General features: G+C 46.1%; 1 protein-coding gene across 1 annotated transcript in view; it reads left to right on the forward strand.

The window, feature by feature from the left end:
- Positions 1 to 1,495: 1,495 nt before the first annotated feature.
- The window catches only part of RNF216 (ring finger protein 216), a gene marked incomplete at its 5' end in the record, with an annotated part of 66,144 nt that continues 43,546 nt past the window's right edge, over positions 1,496 to 24,093 (forward strand). The window contains 12 exons of the mRNA XM_082490529.1: positions 1,496 to 1,562; positions 2,746 to 2,879; positions 3,932 to 4,789; positions 6,651 to 6,727; positions 10,420 to 10,522; positions 11,430 to 11,594; positions 12,618 to 12,732; positions 13,012 to 13,151; positions 14,164 to 14,214; positions 15,184 to 15,321; positions 16,328 to 16,476; positions 16,935 to 17,013. Of these exons, the coding sequence (XP_082346655.1) occupies positions 1,496 to 1,562; positions 2,746 to 2,879; positions 3,932 to 4,789; positions 6,651 to 6,727; positions 10,420 to 10,522; positions 11,430 to 11,594; positions 12,618 to 12,732; positions 13,012 to 13,151; positions 14,164 to 14,214; positions 15,184 to 15,321; positions 16,328 to 16,476; positions 16,935 to 17,013 (2,076 nt within the window). The remainder of the gene's footprint in view (positions 1,563 to 2,745; positions 2,880 to 3,931; positions 4,790 to 6,650; positions 6,728 to 10,419; positions 10,523 to 11,429; positions 11,595 to 12,617; positions 12,733 to 13,011; positions 13,152 to 14,163; positions 14,215 to 15,183; positions 15,322 to 16,327; positions 16,477 to 16,934; positions 17,014 to 24,093) is intronic.

Here is a 24,093-nt window from a genome sequence, read left to right on the forward strand (position 1 = left end):
CCTGCGGAGGAGGTTGAGTAGAATTATTGAGGAGGAATTTATCCTGCTCTTGTGTACTCGCAAACAGGATTTTATAGCAGACCCACCATTTTCTTCCAACTTATGCATCAGTAAATATTTAATAATACAAATTCCTCTGTGCTCTAATAATGAGATGAATACTTCTCAGTAAAAAGACCTCCTTTCTTGTTCCTGTGATCAAACTGTGGTCGGAGTTCCTGTATGTATTTGTCTGCTCTGCGATAGCGGGAATTGAGAGCTATAAGCTGACAGAGCATAAAATGGAAACCTACTGTTCAGGTTGCAGTGATTCCTCTGATCTCCTAATCCTGCTGGAGAGCCTCCAGCCGGCTCATTGTGCTTCTCTCAGAACAGGTGGGGGTAGCAAACTTTAGTCCCAAAAGCTCAGTCCTGTGAAGGACCCTGATCCCTGTCATGCTCTCTTTTTGGTGTGAGAGCGGGTGGCATATAGTGGAATTTGTACCAGACCCTCATTGAGGAGGGGATGTGTCATAAATCAGGGAGGTCTCTTCTTTAAAATAGCAGATGATGGCAAGAAAGCGTGCTCTGTAAATGTGACTTGTTCCCATGCCAGTTCACAGTGCAGACACAAAACACGTACTTCTGTACTGCCCTGCCAAGGGTTGCAGCTTCCTTCTGGTGTGCCAACAGCATGGACAGTGGGGAAGTGAGCTTAAAGCATCTCTGGTCCCTCTGGAGCTGTGCCTCGGCTTGGCGGCACACAAGGGAATTCAGGGTTTGGTGGTGGTGTCTCCGTTTCAGCAGCGTGGCTCACTTCATGGTTCAGCTCCTCAACAGCGAGGCTGCCAGGTCTGACCGGTGACATTGCCTTGTCACCTCGGTGCTAGCGTTTCTGCAGCACTTGTGTGTGGTGTGGCTTCATGGCATTAGGTACAATTGGGGATGGTTGTAACGACATCAACCGGTACCTCTGAGATGCAGCCTTACACCGTGTTGCCCTGTGGCAGCTCAGGCAAGTGGGTTTTGCTCCTCTCACCAGTAGGTGGTGGCAGAAACACCGCTGTGTGAGTTGATGCATCAGGTTTTTGACTTCTTGGAAACAGGGGAAGATCCACATATGGGGATGTTTTGAGTCCTGGCTGGACAGAGTTGCATCTCTCCCTTCACTTTCTGTGATTGCACAGCTATGATCATCTTTGTCTTCTCCAGAGAGGCTTCTCGGGCCTGGTTGCACTCTTCAGTCGGCCGTCTTAACTGTTGGAACGGAAGACAACAGAAACAAGTCTGCTTTTAGGTGCCGTGAAGGCGGTACAGAAAAGTATCCTCGTGGAGAGGCTGTGCTGGGAGAGCCAGGAGAACCCCAAAATGATCTTGTGGCTTAGTCTTGGGAAAGCCTGATTAGGGTGCTGCTGAGTTGCCTTACTACCTCCTGTTTTTATTTTGTCTTCTAGTTCCTCATGCGAGCCTGACTGCCATGCCTGGGCATTGACACTTTCGGGTACAGCTGTTTAAAATGGCAGAGAGAGGTGGAAATGAAGAAGTTACTAACTTGAACAGCTTCCGTAGTCACAGAGGAAAAGGTGAGTACCGATTTGTGCGTATTTCCAAAACTCTTGTTGTAAAACTGTGCTTACAAGCAGCAGGTTTCATAGATACTAAACTTGCAAGAGTGCTGTTAATGGGAACCCGCTCGTGGTCTGTTTTGCCGTGTCATCTGCTGCTCAGTTACATTTACTTCACAGCCACCTACAGAAAATTCTCTCATTTTATGCTGACATGCAAAATATTTGGCTCTTGTCTTTCTCATGTTCTACTGCCTTAAGGCAGATTGCGAACTTCGTGGGAACACCATGTAGAGGTATTTCAGCAGATCTGAGGGGCTTATGGTGTTCCACCCTTCTGAGGACCTCATCGGAGAGAAGCCGGCTTTGCATTCATATCCTCATGGCGCTGTATGCATTGGCACCCGTTCCTTCAAGAGTGGAATTCAAAGTGATGCTTTCTGTGTATGCCTGAAAAGTGATAAATGAGTATAATGAATACTTATGCTAAAGCATAAGCCAAGCATTGTGTCAAATGGTAGGGAAGCATGGTTATATACTGTTTCTGCAGTACAGAAACCCTCTGGTTTTGGCTGGAGTGTCTCTCCTGAGTTCCAGCTCAGCAGCATCTATATTCCACTCTTGAGAAGCCTTGAGGGACAAGGTTGTCATCTAATAGCAGGATGTCTTCTGCACCCACAGTCGGGCCCTGTTTCAGACTCCCATAAGGTATTCCTGCAGTCATGCTCTTTTGGAAGAGGATGCATGCAGAGGGAGCCTTATCTCTCTGCTAGAATGCACTGCACATTAATAAAAAAAAAAAGTAACATCCCTGAGATAATGAGCATTCAGGACTTCTCTGCAAATATTAGGAATTACTCTGTATGTGGCTTGTTCAGAATAATTTTTGCAGCAGCTGGACTCATGCTGAAGTTTGACACTGAGGCGGGGATTCTTCTATCCCAATGAGTGCCTGTTTCATGCCTGTGCCATTGTGGTCTCTTGAGCTGTAGTTTGTGCAGGTGTTTTGCTCGGGGGACTGAGGGAGGCAGGAGTGGCCGTCACAGTAACTTGCAGAGCAACCAGTGACCTTTGAGGGCTTCTTCCCTGTTGCTGAAATGCAAATGTGAAGATTGATTTTTTCAGATGTTTTGGTGCTTGTGCCCTGTAATTTCAGTGATTTACCTTCAGCAAATAGCTACGTTTACTTACTTTACTACAGACCGGATAAACCGCAGGGACGAAGGTCTTATCACAATATCAGATTCCTCGGATGAAGAGTTACCTTTGTTGCTGGAAACACAAGCGGAGCAGCAGCGTGAGGAAGATGACGATGATGTAGTCATCTTGGCAGAGGTATTTTTTCATTCTTGTACTTGCCCTGCTTTATTCATGGCCTTTATAGCCAACTCTTGTGCAAATATCTGATGCATTCCTTTGAGAGTCCTGTCCAGTTACGGTAGTTTACTTGGGATGTCTGAAACAAATGTTGAAATGACAGCATTTTGCTGGCTTTAAGTGTTTAATCATATTTTGGGCACAGGGGGGGAGAACTAGACTGTTAAACTGCATTGTCTTTAAAGTTCTACTTAATGAAAGCTGTAGCTTCCGTAAAGTTATCTGTCTATATCCTGAAAGGTGGAATGCTTTGTAAGATGTCTTGATGTTCCTTAGAAGGCAAGTTTTCCAAATGTGCCTTGTATGCTTTATATCCCTCTGTGCTGTTTGGGTTCTTGTTGGCCTGTTGCAGGCACTTACATTTTTGTAGATTTACAAAGCAAGTCCACCTGATAAGTCTCTTTCCACTGACACACAGGAGGGCCAAAGGCTTTAGCTTACTCTGATTAAGTGTCTAATTTAATATCTAAATTATATTAAGAATATATTCCACTTTTCTGTTAAACTAACCAGAGGCATTGAGAAAATGGGTTGCGAAACTGACCCTTTCGTAGTTGAAAACAGTTGCAGAGAATCTTCAAACTGTGTCCTAGCCTGCCAGGGGCAAGAACAAGGCCAGAGAGTAACACTTTTGAGCTTTGTTTCTTGCTCCTGTTTAAGTAAATTGGTGAGAATGCAAATAAGCCATCAGCCAGTTCCTCCTTTCCAGACTGTTTTACTGGGAGGGAAGTGGGGGCTGGGGTGAGCTCAGGAAGTTGTTCCAGTCTGAAAGTCCTGTGCACCCCTAGTTCTGCCAAATGTTCTCGTAGAACCTGGGGTCAGACAGAGGATGGAGTTCAGTGAAACAAAGGTATGTGGGTTGCAGTTTTATGCGTTATTAAGCACCTTGCTAAACAGACTTTTCATCTGTTCCCTATCAGAAATTTGATTAGATGCATAAGATCATCTGGGGCAAAGATTCTGACATGCAGACAAGAACTCCTACTTACTCTCGTCTGTCTTCTTTTTAGACCCCAAAGCATCAGCAGCTTCTGCGTCCCAATGTCATCAGACCTGCTGCTCAATGGCAGGGTGCAAACACTGTGGGAGAAGGAGGATCTAAAAGTGCTGTTGGGCCCTTGAGGAGCATATATCTGCAAGATGAGAACTCGGCTCTGCTGTGCCAGGGAGACCGGTATAATCACATGGTGGAGGGCAGTGCTGGCCCAAGCAAGGATGAGAATATGAGCTTTGCCTTGCAGCAGCCTGGACCATCTGAGCTTAATGGCCCCAAGTTTGAACTTACAAGTAACCAGGAGCCTGGCCCGAGTTTGCTTCCAGCCATAAAGACGAGTCCACAGCCTGTTGTTACCAGAGATACCGTTAGTCTGGAGAATGCAGACCTTCCACCTCAACAAGAAGAAAAGGTGGAAGCCCATGGATGGCAAGGAGAGGACTTGAAGCCAGAGCAAAACCTCAGAGGAGCAGCTGCTGCAACTATCACAGACCAGGAGATCCACGAGAACAGCCAGCTGGATCACCAGTACTTCCAGCCGTTGGAAGGCGAACCGCATGCTGTAGTAAATGGTTGTGCTCCTCAGCAAGGGCAGCCTGAAGCAGACCCAGGATCTTTGAGGGCATATGGAGAGGAGGCTCCTGGGCCAGCCTTCCCCCGACCTGAACCACAGCAGGATGGGATTCCAGGTCCCGCTTCGCCACAGCCAGCGCATCCACCAGAAGAAACGGGTCAACAGGCAGTGATAGACAATGAACAGCCGGGTCCAGCGTTCCCTGCGCAGGGCTCTCATGAACTCGGCTCTAGTAATGTTCCAGAACAAGGAGCTGCTGGGCAGGACCAAGACCTCACTGCGCTGCTCATCAGAGAGACAGTGAGTATTCCCAGGGCTTGTTTGACTTCAGCGTGCATCTTATTTTCAGACAGGTTTTTCGAGGTGTGTAGTGTTTCACATGCTCAGAGCACAGTCCTCTTTACTTCAGTTGCAAATCCTCTTAATTTTGGCTGAGACTCAGCTGTGCACCAGGTGAGGAGCACGCAGTGAACTGTCTTGGGAAACTTTGGTTCGAAAGACCAGCGCTATGGCAGAAGTGGTGAGAGGATGCAGATCTTGAGGGCACTATTTGCTTGGGGATGAGCTCTTGGCCAGAGAGATTTAGCAGAGCTGATTGCAGGTCTTGAGGTTGCAGTGAGGTGAAATAACATGGGTCTGTTCCCTTAAAGGCTACTGCATATCGGTTCTGCTGGTTTGCTCTTGTCTGGCTGATTCCTAACCCAACTCTGTAGAGCTGGTTTAGGAATGGATGTAGAGCTAAACCAGCAAAACTGAGACACTAAACACCAGCAAAGGGCTGGAGGCTGAGGTAGAGAAGGCTTAGAGACACATGGCTGCTTTCACCTGGCGCTCCTGGAGTAGTTTGGTCTGTGGCCATGTTAAGGCCACCATAGTGGTCAGGGGTAATGGTTGCCCTTGCAGTGTGGATTTCCAAACAGCAGCACTGAGGGATTACTGGATAAGCAGCATGAAGACTCGTGTATATTAACTCCACACACTCCTCTCTGACTCTGCGCCTGAAGCTTCGCATGAGGGGCACTAGCTACAAGAACTGAACCACCAAGAAGAGTGCTCCTTAACCTTTGATATATTCAGCAGCTTGGGCAATGTGGTGCATATTTAAAAAAAAAAAAAAACCCAACCAACCAAAAAAAACCCCACACCAATAAATAACCAAACAAACAACACAAAAAGAAACCAAACCAAAAAAGAAATGTGGTGATGCTTCATGTGTGCACTGGAAGGGAAAACATTAGACACTCCTCCCGTTGCTTGCAAGGGAGGAAGGGTCTCTCTTCATGCCTTATGGTGGACTTTTTGCAAAGAAGTGTATTTTACTGCATTTGTGTCTTACACCACCACCACCCCATCCCCTCCAAGTCTTCCCTCCACATCCCGTATCTGATTCTCTTTGGGAAAACTGGGGTTGAGGAAAACATTCTTTAAGTAGGAGTCCAACAAAATTCATTTTTTTCCCAAGTAAGACCTTGTTGATCAGTGATGTGCTTTGAGATGGACAAGTAGAAGCTCTTGCATTGTCAGGATTGCTTGACAACCCTGACCAGTTCAGTCTTGCAAAGCGAAATATCGTATGGTGCAATCGCTTGCAATAACTGTACAGAAACCCAAGGAGGGAGAGCGGCAAAGGGTGCTCTTTGCTACGTGGCTAATGCTGGGAGAGCTTTCACAGAAATGCCAGTAAAGGTTTGTTGTCTATTCTGATCTCATTGGTGTCTGGGTGCTTTGGGTGAGTATATGTATTGTTTTTTTTCCTTTTGCTTTGGAATGTTGTATTTCAGCATACAATCTGGAACTCCTTAATCTTCTGTCTGAAGGTAAATATTAGCTTTGCTTGTGTTGTAGATCATACCTACGTGCCTCTCCTCTTTCCAGACAGACTGAATCACTTGTTAGGCCAGCTGCTCGTGGCCATTCGTATCACTACCCATACTCTTGTGAGAAAGAGCTGTAAGCAATCATCCTGTGGAGCAAAGGAGAGCCAGCAGCTTGCAGTATTCTGGTTGGATGGATATAAATGGTCTCTTGAAATCCATTTTGGCCCTTGTCTCAGGAGCGTGCTAGATAATTACCTATAAATCTCTTGTCTTTGGTGCTGTTGCTAGGTTGTGCTACACAGCTCCTCTAATACCTACGTAACCTTTAGCTTTTCCTACTGTAGGAAGCAAGATTCCCAGATGTGAAGAAGGAATATATTGAAGAGCTAATCAGCATCAAGAACTGCTATGACTTAAATGTGTAAGTATAGAGCTAAGAGCCAGGGTATATCGTACAACAGTCTGGCTGCAGTCACGTTTCCACTTCCCCACCTGCTAATGATGCTGTTCTAGAACATATCGAGGCTGAGAGTCAGCACTGTGTTGATAGTGCCAAAGAGCAGAGAATTTTTTTTTCTTTCTTAAAGCTTTTCTTAAATCCTCTCTAATTCTGACGCTGTGCTATAGCTTCTCTGCTTTTAAGATCATTTGCTTATTTAAAGATACCGCATATAATTTCCTCTTAACTATTACTAGGATTCTTAAGAAGGGTGAGTGTCAGGATTAAGATGTTGATGACTTCTATAAAACATAGTACGAAGGTGGGTTGGTGAGTTTTAAGTTGGAGAAAATAGTTTCCTGCCTCTTCATTTCACTGGCTTTTGGCTTTTTCCAAGTAAAGCTGATACTGTTTTGGACTCCCTTATTTAATGTTGTGATGTTGGCTTTTATCCCCTGTATTTAATCCAGTAGCAGTGGTGCTGTTTGTTTTCTCACATCAGTTTTTGCAGATGGATCAGAGCAAACACATTTAAGGCTGGTAGGACTGATTCTAGATATCTGTTGATGGACTGATTTTTGGTCAAACTGAGCAGAAGTGTGAGGCCAAGGAATGGAAAATCAGCGTGAGGACTGTTGCTTTCCCAGTTGTGTTAGCAGCTCAAGGATACCTTAGTGTTCATCATGCTTGATATCTCTGGGAGTCATGTTAGAATCAAAAGCTTAAAAAAAGTCATTAACCTTATCGATAAGTTGCATCATCTCCCTGCCCTTTTTGGGTAAAGCTTGCACAGCTGAAGAGCGAAGGGTTGTGTGTGCTGGCACCAGCGACACAGAGGGCAGAGTGGTTTGAAGTAAATCGCTTGTGACTCGTGTCTGATGGCAGGTGGCCCCTCTCTCTGCAGCTGTCACTGCTATCTCAATCACATTGAAACTAGTTATTATGGGGTACAGGAATGAAGAATAGGTGTTGGTTGCCAGAGTATTCACTCTATCTTGTATGAATCCAATGCCCTTTCCAGTTAACTAGGGCACTAATTAAGCAGTATTCAAGTACGTGAAGCTTAGAATTAGTTACTGGACCATAAATAAGTTAACTGGCAAGGAACTAAGGATGATCCCATCCATCGGGCATGGATTTCTTATTCTGCTGCCTTTGTCTGTCATGTCTCCAAAGTAGGGCTTCTTAGTTAGAAATTCATCAGGCTGCAACTTCTTTCTTATCTTTCCAAAATACTTTCCCTGCAGGGGTGGTGTGGTCAGCACGAGAGAAGCTTTCAAGTGCCTGTGCCGTGTACTTGGTGCAGCCCGGCACGAAGGCTTGCACTGAGAGTGTAGAAAGAAGACTGGTAGGGCCATACCTTGGGGCGATTGGGCCGTTGAAGTTGGGCATCTGGCTGCAGGAGCCTCTCACAGATTGTGTGAAAAAACTCGTTATTGTGTCCTGCGGGGATTTAGCGAAGCCTGATAGAATTAAATCCCACTACTGGCTTCTATCAGTCTTAATGTGTTCCTTCCCTTTTTGCTCCCGAAATCTCTTCTCTCCTTTTGTGTGCCACAGACCCAGTGAGATGAAAAGGTGCTTACAGGCTTCCCTGTAGGCCATCTACAGTGTCTGCTCAGCGGTGCGTTACCCACTTACTGGATGATAAAGATTTCTTCTCTATATTTTTATTCCTTTAACCAACCTATCTTTTGAGTTGTCACTGCGTCTTTTGTATGAGAACAAATGGGTCAAAGCACTGGTCAGCCTCGCTGGCAGGCTCTCTTTGATCTCCATGGTATGTCAAGCTGAATCAGGCTTGAAAAATAATAAATAAGGGTGGCTGGGTTTGGGCAGGGATGAGGCTTTTAACTGGCTCTGTGTCCTGTGGTGCAGATATTAATGAACAGTGCTGCAAGTGTGTGTGTGTTGCGCGCTGGGACCCACTTAACTAATTGTCAGACAGGGAAAGTTAACATCTCTGAAAATCCTGCGCATTGAAAATGGCAACACGCAGAATAGTTCAAATGTATTCTGACTGTGCCACAGCTGAAAGCCTCGTGTTTGAGCTGCAGTGATTTGAGCTCCTTGAAGTTTCTGTTTTGATGGATTAAAACAGTTATCTTTTACAAAAAGGACCCGGGGGGAGGCGGGGGGGGGGGGGGGGCTGGAAGCTATTAAATGCTCAGTGCCAAGATATTTTGTTGTTTTCCGAAATGATGGTCTTAAAACTTTTCAACTGATGTGAAAGATAAGATGTGGGAGCTCCTCTTAGCAGGGTATCATCTATTCAGCTTTTGTGTGCAGAGGCATTCACACTCAGTCAAAAGCTTCTGGCTCAATATGTCAATACCTGATTAAACAAAAAGAAATGCCTCTGCTTTGAATGTGAAAGCAGGGCTAAAGTAATCGGGCCTTGATAGTGGGTTAATGCTTCAAGCCAGTTCAGATTTCTTAATTAGGAACTGATTTCTGACATCAAGGAATGTAAATTAGCTGCAATTATGTCTCTGCTGCAACCTAGCACCTTCTCATTCAAGAAGTTTTACAAATGTTAATTGCTTGTCCTATAGCTGCTTTCAGAAGGATGTTATTCTACAGCTGGGGAAACTGAGGAACAGCATATGTTTACTTGACCCAGCTAGCACAGCTGGTTAGTGATGGCTCAGAATGAGCTGTGAAAGTTTAATTCAAACAGCCCACAGCAAGCTTCCCCTTCAAAAAGGCTTCCGAGGTATTTGCGGATCTCCAGAGATGGAGTATACTGAAACTGCTTGCTAGAGTCTTTTCTAAGCTGAAATACTCCGTTAAACTAAGTTTTCCTGACAAAGTTATGATTGTTTTTGATAGGACCCCAGGTATGCTGCGTTTACAGGCTAGTATGCATTTTTTAAGCAATTTTTAATGATTTTTTTTTTTTCTAAGTGCTGTTCTCACTAGACCAGCTTCTAGTGTGAATTGAACAATGCTGGTGGGATTTCGAGCTTTATTACAATGAAACCTGTATTTGGAGTACATTAAAAAAATGTGTAAAAACGGTTTAAACATGTTTCTGTCTCTGGTCCTGCTCTAATGTGAAAGTAGATCGAGACTGGAGGCTTTAATTCAAACTTGAATTTGTAGTCTTCCATTGACGAAGACGGCAACCTTTCACAGGTCTTGTAGGGATCTTTATGCTGCTTTTTCCATAGCTGCATTTGTATTAGCTGCAGTAGATGGCAGCTAGGTTTCGATTAATGCTGTGACTGTTCTTTCTTGTATAGTCTTCATAATGTTAATTCCAGAGTAGCAGAAAGTTAATACACTGTGACTCTGATCGTGCAGGATTCCACACCTGCTCAAAGGGGTTTTACCCATGGGTGTGAGCGGGAACTAAGCCTGATTATTCACCTCTGGCACGGACAGAGGTGGGTTGGTTAGTAGTTCACCCATACAAGCTTCTCTTGTGTAAATGTAACTGTTGAAAGACAGATCTATTTGCTTTTCCTTCTGCAGTCATACAGGTGATCATTCTTTACTGAATTCTCGGTCATTTACTTTCAGTTTGCTCTAGTTTGAGATCTTTCTTGGTTCTTACAGGGCAGGTTGTCACTTGCCTGCCCAGCCTCGTAATTATAGGTAACTAAAAATTGGACAAGCGAGGAATGAACCTGAGCTCCCAAACCCTGAAGTAACTATATTTATCTTTTCAGACTTTGTAACTTTCTTCTGGAAAATCCAGATTACCCAAAGAAGAAAGGCAGAGTGGTTTTAAATCCCAGCAGCAGCCTGCTTGCCAGCCAAGATGAGACAAAGGCAAGTGAAAATATCCCTATCTACAGCATGCCTGCCATCCGGTCTGTTCCTGAGCGGATCTTGGGACGTCTGGTTCTGTTAGTGCATATTTTTAGAGTGCCTGGTTGAGCCGTACCCAGGCCTCTGCCTGCATTTAAGATGGTGTTAAATAGCAATAGTTAGTTGCTTGCGAGGTGACTTGCTGTTGTGTTGTTGCGTAGCTGCACCATGTCCGCTCTTCTGCCTTCAGTGAGACCCTCCGCCCTGCCTGCCTGTCACCTACCCCGTCTGAAGTGTTAGTTTTGATAACTGGGACAAGAATTCCTCGATTGTTCTGTCACATGAAGTAGACTTGGTCCTCCGGTCTCTCTTGTGTGGCCTTTAGGCATTGCCTTTCAGCCTCCAAACTGCAAATCTCCCTACAGCTTCTTGATATTTTTTTTTTTGGGGGGGTGGGTAAGTCCATTTGACAAAAAGAATTTCTCGGAGCTGCTTTGGGTATGTTGAAGTCGCTGTGTGTGGCCTGAGAGAGACATGTCGAGTACCTCTTTCTACTCTTGGAAGCATCTCTCAACCTCAAGCCAATAATGTTGTTCACCCTTTATAGTAACCTAAATGTGTCCTCTTCCCACTGTCTTGTGCAGCCACACGCAGTGGCTTTGAACTCTGTGGCGTGGGTCCTGCGAGGAGCAGAGCTGCGGCGTGGTGCAGCTCAGGGCAGGTTACCCACAGGAGTGCATACACCGGTACGCTTCGCACCCGTGCTGCACGCTGAGCTGATGGTTAGATATGTGCTCACAACTGGGTGATGCATAACCTGACTTTTGGGTGGTCTTGCAGAAGGTCCTGAACGCTGAAAGAGCAGTTCGGGGTGTTCTTGTGTGTATTTGTAGCAACCTTTTTATATCTCTTTGTATTTTCTCCTTAGGTGCCTAAAGTGGACTACTTCGACTTTTCCAAACTTGCCCCACTTGATCAGCGGTGCTTTATTCAGGCAGCTGACCTCCTTATGGCAGACTTCAAAATGCTGAGCAGCCAAGACATTAAGTGGGCACTACATGAACTCAAGGGACACTATGCAATCACGCGAAAGGTTCTCTGGTTCAAGTCTGTTTTCTTTCCTGGGGTTCTCTCCTGTGTCTGTGGAGAGCAGTGCGATGTGTTTTGCCTTACTGTACCATCTGCTAGTGTGTGGTTATGTGTGTTCTTTTTATAATCTTCCTTTCCTTTTAGAAGTATTAATCCATTTAGTAGAAACTGGCAAAACTTACTGGCCAGACAGAATGCTGCAGGAAGTTTTTACTTTTCTCTAATAGGAGAACTGGGGAAACGCTCGCTAGTTGATGGTAGGTGATGCATTAAACTGAGAAGTGTTCCTGTACGTCGCCGCTGAAGTGCGGTATAATTGCCAATAAAGCCTAGACATTTAGCTAAATCTCAAAACATTTAACTGCTGCTATTAGTTAACTGACTGCATGTAATTGAAAATAGCCCAAGTCTCACTGTCCTGTTTCTTCTTATTATGACTTGTGGAATGAGTCCTATATTCCTCGTTTAAAAAAAAAAAAAAAAAGTTTCACTGTAATGGAGCTGCAGAGACACTTGCTTTAGGTATCAACAAACTGAATGTAAATGTGGCTTCAAGCTTTTAATTTGGATCTATTCCTCTGATACGCTCCTCTTGCTTGAGCTTCTTTCTCTACTATTCCAGGACTTAACTAAAACAAAAACTCCTTGTCTTTTCACTTGCTTTCATGAGCACTGAGTATTTGAGCTGCTTTGGTTTTTTTTTTTTTAATAAAAAACCCATGCCCAACAACAAAAAAAAAAAAAGCCAAAGCAGCTCTGCATCAGAGTGGACACCAGCTGTATTAGAGTTAATAGCTGAGGTGTTGTGAAGTGTGTTCAACTATTTTTGGTTTTTATGAAATGATTACTTTATGAGTACGTAAAGCAACAAGGTGAGCGAAGGGAAGAGGGTCTCTATATGGGGTGTTTGGATTTCTGGTTCTGGACCAGTCTTATATACGTGTTTATAGTGTGCTTAGATTTGAAGAATGTGCTGCTTCTTTCTTCCAGGAAGAGGCAGGATTTAAGTGTGTATGTTGTTTTCTAGGCCTTTTCAGATGCTATCAAAAAATGGCAGGAGCTGTCTCATGAAACCAGTGGGAAACGAAAAAGGAGGAAAGAAATGAATCAGTATTCATACATAGACTTCAAATTTGAGCAAGGTAAATACCAAGCTGTATGTATTGTGCTCTCTGCATCGTTATTGTGAGCAGAACTGGCTTGCAGCAAAAAATGCTGTTCTCGAAAAGGGATGTGGTCCTAAAACGGCTATGTTTCTGTTGCTGTCCGGTATCGATTTTGGAGATATTCTTCATTAATGCCTCTACTTGGTACAGCGCTGTTTGAGATGCTGAAGTTATGCAGCTGGTGGTGTGTGAAAGGATTTAAGCTTTGTTCTGGCTGCTCCATCCCATTTCAGTGTGCCTTTAACTCTGCTGTAGGGGATGTGAAAATCGAGAAGCGCATGTTCTTCCTGGAGAATAAGAGACGGCACTGGAGGTCCTATGACAAGCACTCTCTTCTCCCTCCGGTGCTACTGGAGCAGGAATTCTACGAGCAGAAAGTTAAAGAGATGGCAGAGGTGAGTGGTAGGAGCTGCTTTGGTCTCGTGGTGCAAATGACTGTTGAACTACTGTAGAGGTCTTGGTCCTAAACGTGGAAATCTGCCTCTTAAAGAAATTCAAAGACTGAACAAAATGTCAAATAACTGACTACCTTTGCCCCTTTACTACCTGTTAACATGTATAACTCCTCCAAAAATAAGTTACTTGGGAAGAAAAAAAAAAAAAAGCACAGAGTTTCATATTGACTTAAATATATAGCTGCTACTTTTGCTGCTGAAAACCTTCCCTATATCTGCTAATGTCGATGTATAGTCCATGATGCAACACTGTTCTGGACCTTTTTTTTTTTTTTTCCCCCTACAAAGTAGTTAAAAGCTCTACTAATTAATTCTTTCCTCTAATTATTAGCAGGCTTCTCTGCTGCTTTAGGGCTTGTAGTTGCAGCTCAGTGTTGGTGGCTAATGATGACCAGCCCCAAGGCAGTCTGTCCCCTCAGCCTTCCACAAGTTGGCAGTCCTGTGTCTCCAGAACGTCTTGTCCTGTGCGGAGGACCATGTGTTCCAAAGCAGAACCGCACAACACCCGCTGGCGTGTTGTCTTCCCCTCATAGTCCGAGGGAGGACTGAATTCGCAGCTCTGCACCTACAGTCCTTTCTAAAGTAACTTCCTGAAGACTGTTGTCTCTCAGGCAGATGGATAGTGTCTCCTTTTAAACGCAAAGCTAATGTTCCTTGGGGCTTTCTCTGGAGGGGCCCAGTGGGTGAGATCATCTCTGCCCATGGAAACCTGAACCAGCAGCCCTCCATAATACAGAATTCAATTCTTTGTTCTTGCTGCCTTTGCTTCCCCCATCTGTTTTAGCTGAATCATAAATAGCTTAATGGATTGGAAGGATGGGCTGAGTGATGGTGTAAGCACAGTGTGCCTTTTATGGCGGTTTGTAAGCCTTGAGGTAATGTGAAAGAGCACAGAGGCTGGAAAATGGCTTTATCTATTCTGTTAATACAGCTGCACATGTCTCTCTTGCAGCATGCAGACTTTCTCCTTGCTCTGCAGATGAATGAGGAGCAGTATCAGAAGGTCAGTATCTATAATGCAGTTCCTCGAGTTCAGCTTACGCGTAGGCACTGTTTTGTACTTACTACTTCACAGACCCTTTTGGCTTCTGGAATGGAGCTTTTCTGAAGCTGCGTTTGCACTGTGCTGCTTTTGCTGAGCTAGCAAAACCTGCATAGCGCGTGTTGGCTGGCTTTTAGAAAAGGTAGACGAGAGCTGAGTCTAGCAAGACAGTATTGATGCACGTAACGATCTCTAGTAATTCAGTCAGCTGCTGCTTGTATCTTTACTGGCCAGAACAAACATTGCAATAGAATAGGACCAGGTTTGCTCTTGCTACCACCATTATGGCTGTTTGAAACAGATTTGCTGCTGCTGGAGCTCTGCCAGTGCAAAGGCCTTCCTCATTTGCAGAAGGGACTCTAAAAACCTGAAAATCGGGTCTTTCCCCTTAAACAAAGAGAGAAAGGTTAGAGATCAGTTCAGCTGTGGGTTACCTCTTCATTCTCAATGCCCATTTCTCTTCAAACTTGTGAGAAGATGTTGGAACTCTGAAGAAGTGGCCATACTTACTCTTCAACAATGGCAAGCTTCTCCACCCCTGCAGTGAGGAGGTCTCTCCAGGCCGAGGGGTGAATGTTCCTTATGAGTGGCATGTACTCTGCTGCTTCACTGCGACTGCAGCTTCCCAAACCCAAGGTGCTTCTCTGTCTGTGAGCTGAGAATTATTAAAATGCCCTATGTTCTGTAGCTTTATGGAAGCTGTCAAGCAGGACATGTAGATATTAAGTTACTTAAAACTGAGTTTCTGGTTGTGTTTAGTGAGTTTTGACCACCAAATAGGATATCTAATGGAATAGTGTATATCTGTTGCTCATTTTTAGAATTAATGCTGACATTTGTTCATGCCTTGCTGTTGTATGTGTCTGTATGTTGCTAAAACTGTTGATGTTTTGATGATGGTGATGGTAACACTTCTGTTTATGGCTGCAGGATGGTCAGATGATAGAGTGCTGCTGCTGTTATGGGGAGTTTGCGTTTGAAGAGCTAACTCAGTGTGCGGATGGTCACTTGTTCTGCAAGGAGTGCCTGATCAAATACGCTGAGGAGGCAGTCTTTGGCTCTGGGAAGGTAAGAATTTCCTAACTGGGAAACTTTCCCGACTGGGAAATTTCCCGAGGGGAAAATGGGTAAACTGCTATTGCGAGATGACATTGCTGTTTGCGTAGTGTAGTTGCTTAAATCAGATGTAACTGCATTTTCCAGGAAATATTTGAATGGAATTGTGTCCTGAAATCCAAATCCAACAGCTTCACAGTGGGATCTTTGCTGCATGGGACTTCAGTTTTGCTAACCTCCATCTTTTGTGCTCTACGCTTAGCAACTTGCATTATTAGGAAAACTTTCTACAACATTCATAGTAACAATAACACCTTACACTCCTCACTTTTATTTTCTACTTAATCAACCAATGGCATCTGCACAGAGAACACAGTCTTATCTCTGACTTGGCCAGTCTCCTCCCAGCTAAGAGTGTTTGTCCTTCGTAATATCACTGTGATCCCAACTTAATTTGGGGATTGGTTCCTCTATGATACTACTAACCACCTTAGCCTCCAATTTAGCTAGCAATTATCTGGGTACTCAGGTGAGTTATAAACAAGTCATTAACCTGCTCTGAGGCATGCATGCTCCTTTGCCTCGAGATACGATGATCAAACTGTGGGATGCTTTTGTACTCTGGGATCTATATTTCATGTAAACATCCAAACTGGCAGTTGTATTTCATATGACTGTATTGACAAGAATGCCACATGCTGTTCGTGAGCAGAGTGCTGGGTCTCGGCAGAGACCATGTGGTAATAACTGTGTGGTCACAGCAGATTTGCAGTGAGCGAACTGTGATCCCAGTTATCAACAGCATCTTCATGCCCGGTGTTTGTTTGAGGCCTCGTCTGTTTGATTAACTAGTCTTGTTCTTTCCATAGCAAACCTGTTCTCTGGCAGCCATCTGCTGACTTAAGCTCTATCCTCTCGAAGCAAGGCTGTGCACTGGCTTATTTGGAATTGTTCTGGGTACTGAGTCTTGCTTTTTCTGGTATCATACTGAATCTGAGCGCTCTCTTTCCAACCCTAGTCGGAGCTCAGCTGCATGGAAGGCAGCTGCACGTGTTCATTCCCCACCAGCGAGCTGGAGAAAGTGCTTCCAGAGAACATCCTCTGTAAATACTATGAGCGGAAAGCTGAGGAGGAGGTGGCTGCTGCCTGTGCAGATGAGCTTGTCAGGTAAGTGTCCAGCAGAGGATGCAGGCTACACTTACTGTTGTAGAAAATTATTCCCTGAAACCCTAAATACATGCTGAATACGAGATGGGTAGCGTTCAAAGAGCTGTATTGTAAATTCAGGTTTGGCCTTCCCAGGTCTGTGTTTATTCGGGTTGGTCTGCCTTTGGCTCGGGGCAGATTAAAATTCAATAGACTTGTCTCCCCCAAGACTTGCTTGCCAGCTCTGTGCTGATCCTCTAAATTACATGCTCAAAAGCAGTGCTGAGCATATAATATTTTGATTGCAAACAGGGAAGTGATCGAAGAAATATGAGCAAAAAGGCAGCAGTCAGCACATCCTGGTGGCAGACATTTGGTTGGCAGCCTTATTAACTACCACATAGCTATTTGACTAAATCCATTCTCAGCAAAGATATGTTTGGCACTCTGCATTAATGGCATCTTATTTTGGGCTGCAGGTGTCCGTTCTGTAACTTCCCAGCTCTATTGGACAACGATGTGAAGCGGTTCAGCTGCCCTAATCCCCGCTGCAGAAAGGTAATTGGGGGATACTTGCCATTTGGTCTCTTCTGGAGTGTTGGGCAGGAGAGCTGGGAGGACAACTCACACTTCCTAGTAGCAGGTGAATGACTATCTAATGGGGCAGCAGTCAAAGGATTTGCTGGGTCCTACTGATGTTCTGTAAAATTGTGTGGCTGGACAGACGCTTCAGAGCGCTATTGATAAAGACAACAGTCTTCCTTTCTTCCCTTGGAAGATGTTGACTAAAAAAAAAAAGACTTCTGCGTGCCTTAAGTTGCTGTCTTGCATGCACAGAAATGTTTTTTTAGGTGAACAGGGAGCTAGATGTTTAAAAGGCATAAAACTGAATTGTAGTCCTTTACCTAATGAAACTTCTGGAGAATGAGCTGAAACGATTTTACATGCTATCCTTCAGAGAATTAGCATCTGCATTCTTTTTTTATGCTGTCACCTGAATATAGATTCAGTTGGAAGTGACAAAAAACTTGTTTGAAGAGCTCACTGAAATGTGCCCATTCAACAGGCAGAAGATCTTTGTGCTTCTCTCAAAGTTTGCTAATAGCCATAACAGGAGAATCATCAGGCCCAATGGGGGCACGGAGTGGGGAAAACTTGCTGCTGCTGTTTCTGCACCATCTGTTCTGGGGAAAAATAGAAGCACAGAAATGTGTTTCCCAGTCTCCTGAATGTATGCGGAACCCCGCTTACAGCTGGTGCCAGTGAGCGGGCCGGTACAGTATCAGTGTTTAGCACTGAAACTACGAGGCGTCTTGCGTAACTTTAGCCACAACAGTGAATTCTCGTGCAATATTCAGGGAACTGCCTGTTTCCCCAGCAGAGATTTCTGCTACTTGCTGAAATTCCTCTTTGGTGCATTAACCTTATGCTTGTAGCTGCTGTAGCTTCGGGTTCTTGTACTGATGTGATACCACCATTTGCCTGTATTGAGAAAGTAATAGGAAGGAAAATTCCGTTGTCTGGAAAAATTGAAGTGCCAGCAGTGAACTTTGCATTCTGTAGTGAAAATTGAACCTACCGGCAGGGGAAAGCTGCTTATGAAAGATGCAGAATTCTGGTTTAGATATCTGATCTCAGATACGTCTTGTGAACATCCACCTCTAGCATTTGGGAAAGAAATGTGATTCTGATGGATCATCCAAGTGCCATGAGCAAGGAGGTTTGCTAGTCACTAGGTGGCAGTCTTGATTCACTTTTAAATATTTTAATGTTGGGGGGGGGGTTTTGCAAAAAAAAATGAGTTGTTTTCAGAATGTACATATGTCAGCACCACAGAACAGAATTCAGGCTTGAAGAACAGGAATGCTTCACTGTGCAAAATGAATTGAAATTTTTTTTTTTTTTCCTAAAGTGTGTGATGCAGCACAGTAACTGTGGTAAGAGGGGTCAGTGCTGAAATGTTCCTTTCCTTCTGGTTTGCTGTTTCATTTCCTTCCTTTCGTACTGCCTGCCTCCCCCCCCTCCCCCCCCAACCCCAGGCTGCAGCATTCCAGTGGGCTGGATTTCTGGTTTCCTGGACAGCTTGTGTTGATTCATTAGCTGAAAATCTGCTGAGTAGCTTTGTGCTCCTCTTGGAAGTCTTGAACGACTTTAGGATTTGAAGTCGAGGGTGAGGAATTCGGATAGCAGGATGTGGTGTTGTCTCGCAGCATCAGCTGCAGTGGTTCTTCCTATTCCCGCTATCTTGTCTCTCTCCAGAATGAAGCATTTCAGTTAATGCTCTTGCTTGCAGGAAACTGTTGCCCTTAGGGAGGAAAGGGCTAATCTGGGGAACTCTGCAGAGGTTGGAGAGGATGCATTGGCTTTGCTAGCAGTGCCTCTGGCAGCCTCAGCGGTGGTGATGACTGATCCTGGAAGCGGTCCCTCTCTGGTTGGAAGGACTGCGCTCGCACAGCTGAACCTAAAGCGAGGGGAAGTGTGGAAAGGGAAAGGTCAAAATGTGGCTGTCCTGAAACCTCAAGGCCCTTCAAGGGTGGGGAGAGGAGGACCAGATGGTGGTCCTGTTGTATTTCTGTGCTCCATCCCCTGGATCTTTAGTCCTGCTTTGAGAGTTCATGCTGATACTCTCAGGCTTTCCTTTAAAACTTGCAGAGAAGTTGATTCATGTTTGGGCGAGCTATGGCTGTATTGTAAAGTAAGTGATGGGAACCAGCTGGAAGCCTTCACTTTGGCCGTATATATGTATGTTGGGTTCAATGATAAGAAGAGCTCTGGGCATACCTGGGTTACTGCTTATGCATCTCACCTGTAGTCCCGGTCATTTGCACCTCGCAGGGAGAAAAATGGGCTAATTGTAGCCTCAGCAACAGGCAGAGCTGCTGGTCACCTTCTGTGACAGAACGGCTGCACGGAGAGCATGCAGATGAGCCTGCACCATCTGCCAGGGCCACTGTGGCTCCAACTGTGTGGCGTGAAGTTTGGCTCCTCGTTAGGTGGCCAGGGCTTGAATCTTAACATCACAAACTGCAGGGTGGAGGAAAAGCTTAATTAGCCAAGGAGAAACGTTGCCCAAACCACCCTACAGATGTGTTCTCTGTGTGTGCGCAGCCTGAGCTGGTGTTGGGGGAGAGGCAGCTTTTCCTCAGACCTGTTTGAGTTTTGAGGTTTTGCTCAATGACAGGTCACCGACTGTGCACGGAGCCAGGCTTCCCGGTGGCAGGAGGGTTTGCCAGCCCGCTTGGTCAGCTTCCATCTTATTCTGCGCAAGGATCCCTGCGTGGAAGCAGCGCTGGAATTCCTCATTTCTCACGATGCGCCTTTCTCCTCCCTGCGCTCTGACCCAGCAAACCAAAGCTGGCGATTCTGGTAAAACTGGGGAAAAAGCACATGTTGCTTGTCAACTTGTGCAGCACTGGGAAGCGAGCGTGCACTTTTGCACGTCGGGGGAAATACTGTTTCCCACCAGAAAAGGAAGTCCATCCTTTCTGCTCTGCCTCCCTCCTCCCAAGACCTCGCATTGTTGGGTGAAGACAAGGCTTTTTGTTCCCGGGCTGCTTGCTGCTATCCCCGGCGCCGTGTTGCGGGTGGGGGGGAGATGGTCTCCCCTCTTTGCAGTCTCAGCACAAAGCACTGCAGGGCTTTCAGCCAGCCAGAGATGGGGAGGTGAAAGCTGCCGTTGCCATGGAAATAATGCATGCACGGAGCAGCGCTGTCCCTCTGGTGCCGGAGAGCTCGAAAATCCTCCACACTCATTTTGTAGCCAGGCCACATTGCAAGGGACTTGAATTTCCAAGACTTTTCCTTAAAACTCGTAGCTTAAAATTTTTGTTACTTTATTGTACTGAGCTGTCATCTGGCTGGATGCGAAGTTGCGTTGCCCTTGGACTGGGCAGGTGGCCCCTTTTCAGGGCTCCTTAGTGCTCCCTGTTAATGAGGCTGTGTTTAGGGAGGGGGTTTTCCTGCTGGGAGCCTGAACTGTCACACGGGAAAAATGAGCATTGATGTGCCTGTGTCAGAAGGATAAAATCTCCACTCTCTGCCTTTTCGTCTTCGGGTTAGGCTCTCTGGCCACAGCAATCCTTGTGCGTGCTTTTAATTTGCAGGACTAAGACACATTCTTTGTAAGCTGCTAGAATGTCTCAGGATTGATTTCAAGGTGCTGGCTAGGAACAGATGCACCCAGCTGCTTTTAACCTTCATTTTCTTGTCGGAAGCGAGACAGGTTTAAGCTTGTACGGAGTTCTGCCTGGCAAAGCTGTGTCTGAACATGGCTTTTCCTAGCAGGGTGCTAACACTGCAGCCACAACCTATGTTAATAAGCGTAAGTCGCCTTGTACCGTTTGCAGCAACTTGGACATGAGTGGTCTGGCTGAAATAAATTGTGGCATGATCAGCAAGACTGAAAGTTACAGAAGGAGCGAAGGGGCATACCGCAATGCCTGTGATCTCTGTACCTGGTGCGGCAATGGAGCACGCAGCTGGTTGCGATTAAGAGGTAGGTAAGCCGGCCACCCAGCCACCTATGAGCCGGTTACAAGTGTCTTATAGGGTGCAAGGGGAAATGTTTGTGTATTCAAGTACCCAGCAGCAGGGGATGTGTTCAGGATGACATAGCCTTCCGAGGATGTCATCCAACTGCAGGGCCCGTGACTTCTGTGCCAGAGACTGGCCCGTTGCTGCCCGGAGCTGCCCTGCCCGACTCCCGATGCGCTCTGCTTTTAGGCTTAAACTATATCAAGATTTGTCACTGGCAGGGTGTGTGTGCAATGTGGGGGGAAAAAAAAAAAAAAAAAAATCTGGTTGGAGAAATTGAGCTTGTCTAAAATGCCTCAGAGTAGGATGTGCATATGGAGAATTACTTAATTCTCCTTGTTTTGCAACATGTTTTCCCAGCTGTTGAAGGCTGCTGTCTCATTCAGCTTCCTGACAGCAGCACAGACATTTTGAAGGTCCCATGGCCCCGTCTCATTCTCTGTTCAGGCATTCTTATTGCTGCTCTCTGTATGCTTTTCCTTGAACATATTTATTTGGATTTGATTGTTACTTAGAGCTTAGCCCCACAGCTTTAGTGGAGAGCAGAGCTGATGGTGGCACTCGCTTATGGCAGGCCCCTGTAATGTCTTTCTGGTGACAATGACCTTAAGGCCCGACTCCCAGTTTTAAATTCCTGTCCTCCTGTGTCTTTGTGAATGTCGCTTAGCAGAATTTGTTGGGCTGAGGAGGAAAGGGAGATGCAGTGTGGGGGACCTTGCTACTTGTCTTACTGGGGGGCATTGGGAATGGAGCACTTGTGCCCTGTGTACGCTTCTGTCCGTAGACCTGTCTCCTGCTTTTCCAGGCAGGCAGAACAGTCTAAGCCATCTTTTCCTGACTCTGCCATCTTCCCCCTCAGCTCTGCATCCCTGAAACCTCCTGCTCCAGAGCTCTCGGCTTTCTCCTCCAGCTCGGTGCCTTCGCTGCCCCCTTTTTAAATGAGCGGTGCGCATGGGAACACGCTCCACTCTCTTGCTGCCAAAACCACAACAAATGGCAAGTTTCCGTCTGTCATCTCGGCTCAGCTCTGAGGCACTCCGTGGCTGGGCAGGCGATTTTCATTTTTCTTCCATAAAAGGACATTGAAACTCGTTTGCAGCGGCGGTGCTCTGTGCTGCAGGCAGGGCGAGCGGCGATGCTATCGACGGCAGCGCCGGCAGTATTGCAGCAGGAGCGCCAGTGATTTCCGTATCTCTCCTCAAAGGGATGGGCAGGAGGGAGGGACCAATGCCGAAGGTGGGGTTGAGGTGATTGTAGGCGGTAGATAACACCCGGGTAGAGTTTATTGCCAAGTCCTAAAGGAAGATAGATAACAGGAGAGTGCTCTTGGTGCAGCAAAGCCTTAAAAGTACAGTCCCACGTAGGAAGAATATGCATGTGCTAAACCACGTGGCCCATCCCATGGAGGCGTGTAGGGTCAAAGTTGCATGGGGAGTGCTGAGAGTCAGGAGATCTTCTCATCCCCAGCTTCATGCTGGGCAAGTTACCTTTTGGGGGGAGCTGCAAGGGGAACGAGGGAGAGCCACACACCAGGGGCTCTCCTTGCTTCCCTGGAAGCTGGATGGTGATACCCACCATCTAGGAAAGCCGGGGACCAGGAGTGAGTTGTCCCCCCTGGGGAACTCCCATAGCTTGCTTTTTGGTGTATGCTTGGTCTGGGCCGGGAGCAGTTACAAGAATTGAGTGGTGCCAGCAGTAGCTTGCTCCTAAATGCCCCTTTCTACAGAGGAGACACAATGATCAGCCCAAAATCGCTCCTTGCCTTGTCTGTATACCTGCCACCCTTCCTCAGGCACATGGGAAGGGGCTGTAGGAGCTCTGAGAGTACCTCGCCTGGATAGAGGGTAGGATTGGGCTGGGCTAATTGCTGGGGTGGAGTGGAGAGACTCCATCAGTGGGAGCTCAGGTGCTGCTGCTTTTACAAGGTCAAGTCTATTTATGCAGTGGTATGTGGAAATGCTTCACTTGATAAATAAGTCTGATGGAGGAGGAGAGGGTGAAGCCCAGCCTGGATATGAACCTGAGGAGAGAGGTCAGTTTAAATGGGGTATCTGTCTCTTAGAGGGTAAAAAAAAAAAAAAAAAAAAAGCTGCTGAAAGCAAGAATTCAAACCAGTCCCTTTAAAAATAGACCATGTAAGTCAGTGCAAATTCAAGCAACAAAGCTTACTCTTGTGCTTGCTTTCTGCCTTATATAGCAATATCCATTCAGTGAAAAGGCAATTCTCCCACTGTTTACTGACCAGCAAATACCTCTCTGTCAGGTCCATAAGAGGTAGCAGCGCTATCTTCCCTCTGTAGCTTTGTCCTTTGCCGAGAAAAGGTCCAGGGGTAATAAGCTGAACACAACTCCATGTGAAGATGGAAACTTCAGCCTCGGCAGTCTTGTCTCACCTTCTCTCCCTTGGCACAGCCTGCAACCATTTAGGCAGAGGAGCCGCTGAGAGCGGCTGCAAAGCCGTGGTGGTCGGTGCAGAAGTACGATGGCAGTGTCTTTGGAGATAAGCTGATGGACTCCACGAGGAGTTGGATAAGAGCAGCCTGGATGGATGGTGCCGGGGTGTGAAAGGTCCTCGGCTACCTTGAATGTGGCAGTCGCCAAAGTGGTCTCGTAGCCAAGCTGCTGGGGCTGGAAGGACCCTGAAGGCTGTAGTTGTGCTGAAGGTGGAGCAGAGGCTGAGACGCACTGCAGGCTGAGCTGTAAGGTTTGCCTTTTCCTCCTAGATCCCTTTGAAAGAGAAAGGGAGGAGTGGTGTTCTTCCATTTCACGCAGGGAACAAGAGAGGGAGTAATGTAACACGATCGCTCTAACTCGGGGAGAAACCCTAAACCTCTGTATGGGCTGGAGCGCTCGGACCGCTTGATGCGTTTGATTTTTAAACAGTGAAGTAACTCAGCCTCTGTCACTTGTCTGTCCTCACAACAGGTGGCAGGTACCCGCCACGGCAGCAGGGCCCAGTTTAAGGTTAAAGCTCTGCCTGGTGCTACTTGTATTTGCAGAGCATCAGAGCGGGGTTATCATTTCGCTGCTGCTGCAGTGGAAACGGAGGTTGGAGAAGATGGAAAAAGGCTGTTCCCAAGCCAAATTAAAAACATTGTTCTGACC

The sequence above is a fragment of the Vanellus vanellus genome (genome assembly GCF_965231255.1).
Source record: "Vanellus vanellus genome assembly, chromosome: 14".
Lineage (NCBI taxonomy): Eukaryota > Metazoa > Chordata > Aves > Charadriiformes > Charadriidae > Vanellus > Vanellus vanellus.